The sequence below is a fragment of the Dysidea avara genome, chromosome 12 (assembly GCF_963678975.1).
Source record: "Dysidea avara chromosome 12, odDysAvar1.4, whole genome shotgun sequence".
NCBI lineage: Eukaryota > Metazoa > Porifera > Demospongiae > Dictyoceratida > Dysideidae > Dysidea > Dysidea avara.
The window spans coordinates 19,265,944-19,279,192 of NC_089283.1; the positions used below are offsets into that span (position 1 = coordinate 19,265,944).

General features: G+C 37.1%; 1 protein-coding gene across 3 annotated transcripts in view; it reads right to left on the reverse strand.

Annotated features, from left to right (window-relative positions):
• Positions 1 to 816: 816 nt before the first annotated feature.
• LOC136241202 (uncharacterized) overlaps positions 817 to 13,249 on the reverse strand; it is a 53,725-nt gene continuing 41,292 nt past the window's right edge. The window contains exons 1-4 of one of the 3 annotated variants that reach the window (XM_066032386.1): positions 6,306 to 6,469; positions 4,229 to 4,378; positions 3,582 to 3,741; positions 817 to 1,057 (exon numbers count right to left, since the gene is read on the reverse strand). In XM_066032386.1, the coding sequence (XP_065888458.1) occupies positions 940 to 1,057; positions 3,582 to 3,741; positions 4,229 to 4,378; positions 6,306 to 6,321 (444 nt within the window). In that variant the 5' untranslated portion in view covers positions 6,322 to 6,469 and the 3' untranslated portion in view covers positions 817 to 939. Of the gene's footprint in view, positions 1,058 to 3,581; positions 3,742 to 4,228; positions 4,379 to 6,245; positions 6,470 to 13,249 lie in introns of those variants that run through there. The other 2 variants (XM_066032384.1, XM_066032388.1) reach the window with 2 other exon arrangements.

The window sequence follows — 13,249 nt, forward strand, 5'->3', positions numbered from 1 at the left end:
TATTATCTACAGCCATTTGGATGACATTCTGAATCATCTCACCGCTGAACTTGAATTTTTGTATACTTAATGACACTATTAACAATGGCTGCTGGTCCTCTGTTCGGCTCATTCCTGACCTAAGTCTATTTTGTAAATCATTTGTACATAATTTCCTTTCATGTTTGGAGGCTTAAAGACTGAGGTTATAGAAAAGCATGGCAAGTTACTTACTAGCTAGTAATAGTAACCTGTGATCTGGCTTGTGGTTCATCAAACGAAAATTTGGCAAGCCACTTTTTAGCCAAGGCAAGTGTCATTGGAGCTGATGTAAATGTCATGGTGTGGCACTGACATGAAGGGGAAATGTCTTACTTTCTAGGTCTGGACAAGACAAGCTAATGTGTCATTGGTGCATGTCACGGTGTGGTGCTGACACTATATCAACTTGAAGAGTGAATCTTGATACTAGCAGCCGCAGTTTGTGACTCAGTTTTTTATACCCGCTTTACTCAGGGAAATTTTAAACTACTTAGAGCAGGCTGACATTGGCCTCTAGACTATTTTAGCACCCCTTATATAATATGGGCTTACTTATGCATGTCCACAATTAATTGTCCTGTGGCCTTGGTTGTGAGTATCCTTGTTCGCATTATTCTCAGTTCTCTAAATAGCATAAAAACCTTGTACTACGTTTATGCAACATGAGTGTAGTTCTAGGATTTGCAGGAAACATAGGTATAAGGCACTCAACAAGTGTGTGAAGCACATAATATTTATAACGATTGGTAGATGAGTATATACTATATAGCTATTAACTTAAATCGTGCACAAAAATGAGCTTAAATGTATAAAAGCTATCAACTAATACATGCAACAGTAACAGGTAGCATCATATAAATCTATAGTTTCAAAAGGAGAAAAAACAGTTAACATCATGTCCTTGTTCCAGATAGACATTCACAAGATGGTGCAGTGATGAAATTTTGGAACTGTTGCGCTGGAGTTGAAGCAATCAGAGTAAATGTACCACTGGTCTTTTCCATTCTCTTTTACTTTTTTGTAGACCATGAGATACCTGCAACAGTAAATAGCAGTTTAGTTTATTATTTTTATACTACATACTTAAATAAAGAATTGTAAAAGAGGGAAAGGGATTGCTAAAAGTCTACAAAACAAGAACAGATCACTGGGGTGGTAATGTATACATAAACCACAAATCCCTAGTTTGACTAAACTTAGAAGATGAATGGAATATTTATTATATGTAACTAAAATTATATGATCGAGAGTCACAATGGGGATTTGTGGTTTACCATCCCAGCAATCCCTTCTTGTTTTGTAGATTTTTTAGTGCTCCTAGCTATTTCCTTTTTGCAAATTTAATTAAACACTTTTTATATGGATTGGTTTTGTCATAGTAAGGTTGCCGTGCAGCAGCTACAGGCATACAGAGGAGCTATAACATCCCAAGAAAAAACATCTTACAAGACTTGCAAGATTTGCTGTACACACTTTTCTTACAAGAAACATGCAAAATTATGCAAACTTGAAAGAAACTTGCACTGAAATTTCCTTTTTCTTGCCACAATTTGCATACAAGAATCTTACAACAAACTTGCATAATTTTTGCAAGGATATTGCAACATATTTTCCCCTGGGATTGTTTACAGGCAAGCTGGTTTTTAGCACTGTATTGCTATCTGATGAATTAGTGTATTTAGTTCGAGGACTAGAAACCAATTACTAGACACTCAATGGTAATATATGAAGTGGTCTAGAAATGAATTTCCTTCCAAAAGTCACCATACTGCTATGGATCAATGTCCACTATGATACAGCAGGTTTTTAGGTGACTGTTCTATTAGGGGTTTACAAAAATTCCAAGCTGATCCTATTATGAACCACTACCATGGTTCATGATAATAAAGCTTGCACATACTAGTGTTGCTATAGTTCTAAGGTACTAGAACTACATGTATATTTAGTATTTAAATTAAGAACTAAGCCAAATAAATTTTGCTTCTATAAATAATACTAGCCTTACAGCTTTTGGTTAAACCTTTGTTTAAAACCGACTAGAACTATTCATGCAATTTACATGACAAAGATCGTGTGTTATTTTTTGAAGCTGCATGTTGATGTCTGCAAGTGACATTTTAACTTATTAACATCAGTTCTGATTATGTGTTATTTAAAATGTATTATTTTAGTGTAGCTATTAAAATATATGGCAAGTAGAACAAGGGCACTATTACTGCTACAGAAAGGCCTTAGTGAGGTGCATCTATTTGCCTCTAAAATTCATGGACTTACACATCAGTAGCTCCCATGCATTGAAAGAATATCAGTTTTCTTCTTGGGAGAGGCAACAAGAGGCAAAAGAAATCATTGAACAAAACAGGAACCGGAAGTCTTTTTGCACAGGAATAATAAATACATTCCTTGAAATTTTAACTTAGCAAAATTACAGTATGAACTCCTGGGTAATAGAATACTATAACTAATACTACAAGAACAATGCTAACACATGCATACTCACACACACAAACACATGCAAACATACTTGTGTGCATGCATATACCCAGTACAAAATATGGTTTCATACACATAAACAATAGGAAACAGTCATTATAGGGTTTTAATTGTCAATCCCAGTACTGAGTTTCACATGCAAATGGCAAATCAGCTGGGCTTAATTATAGCTACATATACTACAGGGGCGTAGCCAGGATTTTTTGAAGGGAGGTTCCAGCACCAGCATTGAGGTACTATAGAAGCTGGGGGCGCAGCCCCCAGCCACTGAGAGACTTTCAATATTTTAATAAATTAAAACTCAGCAAATTGCTATATTTTATGCAAAAGTATATACATTAATTATGATGTATTAAGTGCCCCTGGGATGAAGGTAGTACTAGATAAAGTCACCTAGTGGAAAGACAGAGCATAACACATAGAGACACATATAGTAATCTGTAAGTGATGGTTATATCTCATTGTGGTATAGGAGCCATGAATACACTGATACAAATGACAATCAAAACAATGTAACTATACAAATATGCATAGCATGAATTCATTTTGCATAACACAAGTGATAAATTACTGGAGCTCTATATCTTTAAACACTGCACACCAAAGCTATAGCAGTATAAGATCATGCTAAGTTTTGTTGTTAGAATGTCTGAAAAACTTCATATGAACATGGATATTTACATGCATGTTCTATTAGAGTATACCTGACTGCTCTATTAGAGTATATACCTGACTGCTCTATTAGAGTATATCGATTTTTTTAACAAGTTTTGAAGAGGGCTCATGTTACCTCTGTAAATCCTTCCCTGAGAGATGAATGTAAGTTTTATCAATTGTTGTGCTGTGCCATTACACTATATTGCTCACTCATTTTGTCCTGCCACACTAAATGGTGTGTTAGGATCCTGCTTGCAGAAGTCTAAATTTTACATGGGGGGTTCCTGAACCCCCCGGAACCCCCCCTCCCTACGCCCCTGTATACTGCAAAGCACATTAATGGTGATAAATCATGTAAGTTGGCTAATTAAATGCAACATGATTAGCTATCTAATAACACATATACTTACTTTCCTTCAGTGAATGGAATTTTTACGCCATCTAGACGTATATCATATGTTCCCCTTACAAAAGAAATGTTACCATCAGCAGGACCATAATACACTACTTTTTGAGTATACATTGCTGATCCAAATGCTTTCCTAGCTTCCTCAATGTATTTCACAATGTCTAATTACAATAATATAAACAATATGTAATAAAATTACTATGCTCAACAAAATAAAGTTTAGTAGAAGATGCAGTTAAATAGTACTGTACTGCGTCATAATTTAATTAAATTGCCAAATAGCTTACAGTATGTCTAGCTTCCCTCACATCATATACAGATGATTGTTCTATTAGAGGAATTGATTACCATGTAAACAAACATGATGCAGTCAAAGTTTTTTTTTTCTGTGAAACCTAATTTTTGTTCTGCAGTGGTTAATTACATCATACACTGTCACTACTTTAGTGGCAAACCCCAGTGAATGTCACTGATCAATATCAGTGAGCTTTTCTGAATTTTCCACAAAACATTGTGACAGTCGTTTTGACTGTGTAATCATTGAAATATTGTTAGCAACAAGTCACCCCTGAGGGTTGTAAAATAGCTACTGTAGAGCATGTTCTACTGCATAACAATGTGCATGAAAAATTGTATTTATACACAAACCGGAATTTCCAGTTATGAAATCATGGAAGGGAGGCATTTCAACAGCATCTTGACAAAACAGAGTCTTCAGAGCATCCCAATTCTTTTCTGTACAATACTTTGAAAACAGCTCATTCACCTCATCAACTCGTTTTATAAATGCTTCTTGTTCTGTGAATAAAACGATTAAACATACTCCTCCAGATTATACAGTACAATTTGTTAATCTAACTTCAGTAGGAAAGTTTGTCAGCCTCTGAACCTATATCATCTGACATAAAAAATTTGGCAAACTATGTATGCATGTGTTCTAAACCAGTACTAGTGTAGTTTTTTAGTTTTTCTGCTATGCGGTATAGCTGCATGCAAATTAAGGGTATATCAGGGCTGACTAAATATAAGCTTACATGAAGGTGTTTGTAGAGTACATAACTACTATACATCCATGCACGCTCCCTGCACTGTTCACACACACACACACACACACACACACACACACACACACACACACACACACACACACACACACACACACACACACACACACACACACACACACACACACACACACACACACACACACACACAACACACACACACACACACACACACACACACACACACACACACAAAGCACCTAGTACCACTGCGGTGCTGCATGGAGTCAGTGCAAATAAATATCAGGCATGAGGCATGTCTCACCCTCATGTCTCACAGGTGAAGGTACTGGCACTGGAACTTTCACCCGCCATGTGAGAAATGGATAGTTAGCATTTGCTTCCCCTACTCAGCTATTAGTTTTTATAATGATGACGATAGGGAAGCAGCCGATCCAGCTGTAACATTATTAAATGGGTATAGCTACCTGGCATTATAGCTCCATGCATGAGGTCTATAGCACGCTGGCCCATTATTTATTATTTCAAGTCTACCAGTTGGGCACTGGAGGGTTTGCACAGAAGGCAGAGCCTGTACGAGGTGCTTCACCACTAGCCCAGGGAACCTAATCGAAATCGTTGAGTTTAGTAAATTAGTATCCTAAAGTAAAGCGGGACAAATGCAGAAAAAAAAAGCCAACCTCGATCTGCAGGCCACCCGGAAGCGTCACACTCAGTGGTCAAACCAGGGAGGCCACCTAAGTAGGGAATTTTAAATACAGGTTTTTACCCCGTTTGCAGTAGAGTTCGTCGCCTTTACAGTAGAATTCGTCCCGTTTGCAATTGAATTCGTCGGTTTTGCAATGATTTCGTCGCGTTTACACAAGAATTCGTCCATAACAAGATTGGCAGCTGCAGTTGGGGCATCTCATGACGTTATTAATTTTTATTAAAGCAGTTACAATACAAACAGCTAGGAATAGAGAAAGTTACGTGATTAAGCAGCAATACTGTTTGTAGACTATGTTTTCAAGTAAAGAATATAATGTTTTATGCTTCTATTGCCAATGCATTTCATAGTGTGACGCCAAGGAGGGAGGGTCTGAAGTTAGCATCATTATGACGTTAAGCGTACCAAAATCAGTTTGGAGATGCCCTCTAAACACGAAAACAAGATGTAGCAGCTGCTCCATGATCTTTTGAAGTACAACTGTTGTAAACAACTTTCTATAAGGCGATATTATAAATTCTTCTGCTACAGCTTCTTCAGCAACATTCGCAACTGTTCTTCGCCATTGGCGATGGGTATGGTCACTCGCGAACAAGCTAATTAACTTGACAGGCAGCTAATGGCTTCGCGTATAACCAGCTTCAATTTCTCTCTAGTGTCTCAAGTGGTATTATCCATGGCGAGAAAGATTCACCTTGTTATGAGCGCCGGCGAATTCAGGGACGAATTCTACCATAGATAATACATACTATCTATGATTCTACCGACTGCAAAGGCGACGAAGTCAATTGCAAAGGCGACGAATTCTAATTCTACCAGTTGGGCACTGGAGGGTTTGCCCAAATAACAGAGATCGATTCAAAGACAAAATGGGAATTTTCCAGGAGGAGCTTGCCCCCAGACCCCTCCCTACCTTTGGACTAAGCCTTACCATTTTCACTTTTATCCTGACGCCCCTGAACAAGATTTACATGTACCTGAATGCTCGTACCTGCAGACTGAGACATTTTCAAAGTGATAAATCTCCGGAAGCGGGGTCCTGTACACCGACTGTCACACCACTTCGATCGATGATCAGTGTTGATAAGTTTATAAACTTCAGTCGCTTCGGTTTATATTGTACAACGAATTGCTGTTGCTTAGTAACTCCATTGTCGTTATGCTATGTAGTCAACCGGAAATTGCGGCTGCCGGCGGCCTCCCCTTCGTCATAATAATACGAGTAATAATACCGGGTACTAAGTGACCGCTACAGACTGCAGGTACTGAATTATCTAAACTTCATACTTCTGAATTTACAGTGTATTCATGTATGGACTATACCGCCATGGTTAGAACGTTTTGGGTGTCAGCCTGCCATGGCTGAACTGGGAAAATCCCTGCCTAAGGGCATCAAGACCCATGTTAAATAGCTATACTGCATTAGTCTCGTGCCCAGACCTCTTTTTTTCTTATTGTGTGGGGGCGGAGAAAAAAAGAGTCTGGTGGATCTCCAATACATTTTTTTGTGCAGCCGGATCTACAACTTTTGGGGATCGTTGATTAGTTGTGATGAATAGCAAAGGTTTGTTAACGAAGCGACGATAGGAAATACGGCGCGCGTTTGCTTAGCAAGGCTGCATCCTTGGGTACGCGCGCCGTATTTCCTATTGTCGCTTCGTTAACAAGCCTTTGCTATCCATCACCACTAATCAACGATCCCCAAAAGTTGTAGATCCGGCTGCACAAAAAATGTATTGGAGATCCACCAGACCCTTTTTTTCTGCGCCCCCACACAAAAAGAAAAAAAGCGGTCTGGGCACGAGACTAATACTGCATCAGTATTAATGCATATGAGGGTTTTTTCAAGTAGCTAGCTACGGTGTCAAGATTCTGCATATAGCTATATGTACCCCAGCCCTCGACCCCAGCATATAGAATGGGTATAGCTCCAAGGGAATACATCTAGTATGATGGCACTGGTGCATGGAACATTACACAAACAGAACACAAAATTGAATGAGGAAATCCTGTAGCTCTGTTGTCTGCATGTGGATCAAGTAACTATACCTGATCTGGTTTTTTTTCTGTCAATATGAATCCCTATACTTTACTCCCTAGCCTTTTTGCAGGTCCAATAAGCACTCCTACAATTTCATCTAAAAGGTTTCAGACTCGCTTTCTTTGTCATGCATGATCAGCATTAATTGAAAATGATATTCTTCTAAAGACTTCTATAATATCATTATGAACAAGCTAAAGGAAACCAATGTTGGGATATATATAGGTTTCCTTGATCACTGAGTTTATGGACATATTTGGTTATGCCATACACATGCACTATAATCAAGGAAATGGGTAGAGTAATTGTATACTTTTCCTATTTGCTTTCCATGTTGTAGGTGTTGTTGAGTAAACTGTAAGGTTTACTTTGAAGAATTCATCACAAGCTTAAGCTATAATAATAATACTCCCATAATTCCCAACATAAACAACATGTTTCTATTCATTATATTTTATCACCTAATCATGTTCATACAACAGTTACTAAAGCTATAGTTATATGTAGCACTCACATGTCATCAATGTGAGGAGTCATAATTATTATTGTGTGAAGTTTGATAATTATTTCAAGTAGTAAGAGTTTAAAATTGCAGTAACCTTTATCATCAAGTAACACACAACATGATCATTCAATAAACATAGAAGCGTGTGATTTTCCCCTGGCTAGATGTAATGCACGCCTTTGTCTATATCACCCCCAACACAAAGTCAAGTGTGGTGCCGGACATATCTGCAAGAAAGAGATATGCTATAACTAAGCCATAAAGTGATCATAGTAAAATTCAATGAATTTCCTTGTTCAGTTCAGGTTTCTACATAGTCTACACATATGGTATCAGCATAACCAAGCATTCCTGAAGTTTCATCCGGCTATGTACTCTTTGGTATACCACTTCAAATCTTTAAAACCTTGATATCCCAAACCTGGAATAAGTAACTTGCCTAAAGCCTGAGACACAAATGTATTATGAATTATAACATTTGTTTTTAGTTTGTTTAATATATATATTGATAGCGATCGCTGTAGCTTATGCACCAAATATATATATATGTGACCCGATTTTGGAAAATCAGTCTTAATGTCATATTTGACAGCTCAAGTATTTATGACAAAAATTAAGTATTCCAAGCAATTAATTAATCACTATACAATGGTTACAGTTGTTAGTCAGTACCTTGAATTACTGCAAATTCTGAGAAATAATCTAACAGGTACCAAACTGCCTTAACAGTAATGCAGTGAATTGTGAATTTCTAATTATTTCATGCGTGACATTAAGACTGATTTTCCAAAATTGGGTCACATATAGTATAACAATGGTTTACAATTAAGATTATTTGATAATCCAGCAACCCCAGCATAACTGATCATGATGTGTCAGTGTGTGACAGTGTGTGTGTGTGTGTGTGTGTGTGTGTGTGTGTGTGTGTGTGTGTGTGTGTGTGTGTGTGTGTGTGTGTGTGTGTGTGTGTGTGTGTGTGTGTGTGTGTGTGTGTACAGTGTATATGTGTGCTAGCAGTGCTGACTGTCCATGTCTCACAGAGCAGGTGAAGGTCTAGGAGGGACTTTGGGTACTGACACCTTCACCTGTGAGACATGGTACAGCCTCCGCAGGTTACTATAATCCTGCCTCAGGAGGATTTGCCTGCACTGACTCCTAGCACCTGAGCAGTGTACAGATGTCTCAGTGCTGGTTCACTGGGTAGGCATGACTGCACCAGTGGCAGTCAAAGGCTTTGCTTTTTGCTGTGTAAATGGATGTGTGCATGTGCATATGTATAGTGCAGGCTTGTTGTAATTGTAATCGTAATTGTAATTAATTACTAATCATTAGCAATTTTCAAGTAATTGTAATTATAATTGTAATTGCTCACTGAACATAAAAGTAATGGTAATTGTAATTGTAATTAGCTGTTCAGTCAATAATCATTATGTAATTTAATTAAAGTAATCAAAGTTATGCTATATAAAAGTACTACTCCATAACTTGACTATGCTATGTACACAATCCCATGTGTATAACATGTGGCCCATGTAGCTACAGTAAATTATTGAAATTATATGTCATGTATTTGTTGACCATATAGTTAAACATTTTATGTACAGTGTGGGATACCCATGGGGTATATAATGTTCAATAGTAGAGAAACATTTAAATGTATCTGGATGACGCAGAGTTTACAAAGGATGAAAGCCCTTTAAACTTTGGAAGATAAAAGCAAATAAATACCCCATTTTAAGTACAATAGCAAAGAATAGCAGCAACATTTGCACCATTTGAGTGTGTATTCAACCATAGTGGCAATGTTCTCAGACCAAACTATATGTAGACTATTACCAAAAAAAGTTTGAAGAGTTAATAGACGTACCTTAAGATTAATGCTGGAGAACTGTAAGTAAGTTATTGTTGTACCCCAATTAGTGCTGGGCGGTATTGAAAAATAGCAAACGGTATACCTTCCATAAAAAGTATCACAGTATTAATGTAAAAGCTATTGGTATTAAAGTAACTGCCATTTACCACAACAAAAGCACCAAATAACCATGGTAGCTCAGCAAGCCTCAGATACAAACTACCACTAACAAACTTGTTTACATATAGTTTGGTTAGCTGACTACATCAGCACCTGCCTACAAACATTAATTGTCACATGTCTGGTTACCTTCTAAATATGGGATGAAACAAGCCCACAGGGAGGCCATAGTGCCCAGATGGTATGGCGGTATTAAAAAAAGCAGGCGGTATCAAAACCAGTATGACTTAAATATCACAGATTATTAACAATACCAGTGTATCACCCAGCTCTAACCCCACACATACAGTAGTAATTGAAAAGTAATTGTAATTATTAATCATTATTTTACATACTGAAGTAATTGTAATTGTAATCATTAGATTGGCTTCAAAAAGTAATTGTAATTGTACTGATTACTTTCGTTGGGTAATTACAACAAGCCTGGTATAGTGTGTGTATGCAAACATTGTAGTGTAGTATTTGTGTGGGTGTGTATGTGCATATGTGTGCATGCAATGTATGTGTGCAAGTGTGTCTCCACAATTAAGTTGACAGACAAATCACATGCGCGCATTCTCGAGCTCTCTGTTTGGAGGGTTCAAGTATCTTTCATTGCTATGGGTAGATATTATGTATTAATTATTACATGTTTGTGTTTTATTACCCCATCACATTTTTCAGTGGTTAGCTATTATGCTGTAGTACAGAATTACCACTGTACAATAAAGTGCATTTATGTATTCAATTTCCTTTAGCTTTTCATTCTAAGTGAATTGATCAAGAAAACCCTTCAGTTACATGGAATGTTCTCTGCTGAACCAGGAAATGGAATTCATATATCTCTTTCCTGATTACCTAGACACATTGAATGCAGATGAAGTATGCAAGCCTGTCAGGTTGCATGCATTACTGTGGCCAGTATTATATTTGAACACTTAATTGAAGGTGGGGTAAACACAGTATAAGATGTTTACTAAAAGCCAAGTGAAACTCAATTTACATTACTGCATGTTAGCATGTAGTAGAAGATATCATAGCAGCCAATAGAATAGACATAGTGGTACTAAAAAGGCTAAACAATCACATGATTGATTTTTATTAATGTCAAGGCAATGAAAAGTTAATATATGCTTCTGGTTCCCTATACCTGGTCATTTTTTTCCACTGAATGAATTGCACAATCATCATGTAATGATAGTCAAAATCTTACAATTTGAATTGTTAGTTGCGATACTCTTCTTGTGTATAGATACACTAACTTGATGCATTCCATGTACTGCTATGTTAATATAGTGAGCCACATAAATGTGTTGGGACCAGAAGCATAAAAAATTAACTTTGTGCGACCTATAACCAGTGATTTTCCTATAGGAATCAAGTTTAAAAAGTCTGGTCAGCGGATGATGTGCCACAACAGTAAGCTCTCTGATGGTTATGAAATAAATGGCAACTCTTAAAAGATATAAGCCCAGTTGGTTATAAATAGAGTTGTGAAACTTACTGGGTAATCCAGTTAGCAGTTTTAAAGTTTTTTCTGCATAACTGGTCAGTGTGGTTACCCAATCTCTAAAACATTTACTCAAAAATGTATGTTTTGGGTACTCTTCTCATTCTTTAACATTGATTTTAAAGAGCACATGTACAGAGCACACTTACTTAGTGGAGCATTAAAAAATTGCAGAAAATGTCAGTTAACCCACTTAAACAACAGTTATGATCTGCTAAACAACTGGTTGTGATATTCTGTCCAGTTTTACAGCTCAGATAATAGGTACAACCAAGGGAAGTCTCCAGGATCCACCCTTATGGAGTTTTGAAACATTTGAATGTTTGAAATTGGCATCAGTTATGGTGGTAACAATGTAACAGTCTGGCAATGGGCCACAAACTGCACTAGCCACAAATGTGCGGATATGCAATCTAGCATGCAGGGCCAGTGTACTAGCTGGAATGTTGAGATTAAAACAATTCATTAATAAAAATGGTCAATTGTAGTGTAGTGGAGCTATCAGGACAGGAAAAAGGGTTGGCCCGGGCTGATGATTTTCACAAAAAGCAACTATACGAAAGATTGGATCTCTACATTAGGGCTCAAACGAATATTCGAATATCCGGTGACTATTCGAATACCATTATTTTTGTGTATTCGAATACTCAATTCTAGGGAATATATAACATCAAGTGTACGGTATATAAAAATTCTTGATGTCTCATACAGCTCTCTGTAAGTTATTAAATCATTTTTATTCTGTATTGTGTTAAGGAGGCATATTGTATAACAGGATTATTGATATCCCAATCACATGTACTGATAAAGAATATTCGAATATTTGGTAGTTGTGAATAAAGAATGTTCGAATAGTAAAAACCACTATTCGTTTGAGTCCTACTCTACATCAATAATGTCAACATGTCAATTTGAACACCAACCTGTCATATCAGTCCACAATTTATAGCTAGCAGGGTTTATTTCAGAAAATTCAGCAAGAAAGGGCGTTTCAGATTATCACTGATGGGACAAGATAAAGCATCAAGAATTGCTCTATAAACAAGACTAGTGTGAGAAGCGCACAGGAAGCATGCAAAGCATGTTTCATCTAGGAGTGTCTTGGGGCATGCCCCCCAGGAAAATATACCTGTTGTGAGATCAAATTTGGAAGCAATTAATTTTTGTCAAGATTTATGAAAATGCATGTTTCTTCTAGTGTTAATGACTATAATTGTGCACCTGTATCATACAGTATAGGTCAATATAGGACTATTGGTGTCGGTCATGTATGTAAGTAGTCAAACTAGCTACTCATGAAGTTTCATGGTTTCCTCTCCTGTTTTCCTTATAAATGGCACTACTATACTTTATTTACAACCATAATACAAGAACAATCCAATTATATAAATATATTGAAAGCGACAACGTAATTGCTTCACTTCAGTATTCCTATAAAAGGTCATGAAAGAAGTAGAAAGGATATCACAAGACTGCCTTAATACTTGATCTATTAGGAGCCATTCTAAATCTCATCCACTGTCAGGCAAGCGTGGGTACAATCAAAATAGGAGAAGAATTTCTGTACAGTAAAGATCACCAAGGAGCATTTGGCAAAATTTGCAAAAAGACGAGTCACAGTTGAAAGAACTGGAGGAGCCTGGATTACTAAACCCTTTACCAATTGGAAGAAAGCCAAAATTAGGGCACACTCACAATCATATTCAGTCATGTGCTACAGCACACCTGACCAAGCGCTTCAGAATTTAATGAAACCAATCAACAAAAGATGAAGAATCAGATGGCTATCAAGGCACTGTTAAGATGTCCTTGCTTTCTTACTCAATGTCACAGTTCGCACAACAAATTAAAATTTAATTTTGAAGGCC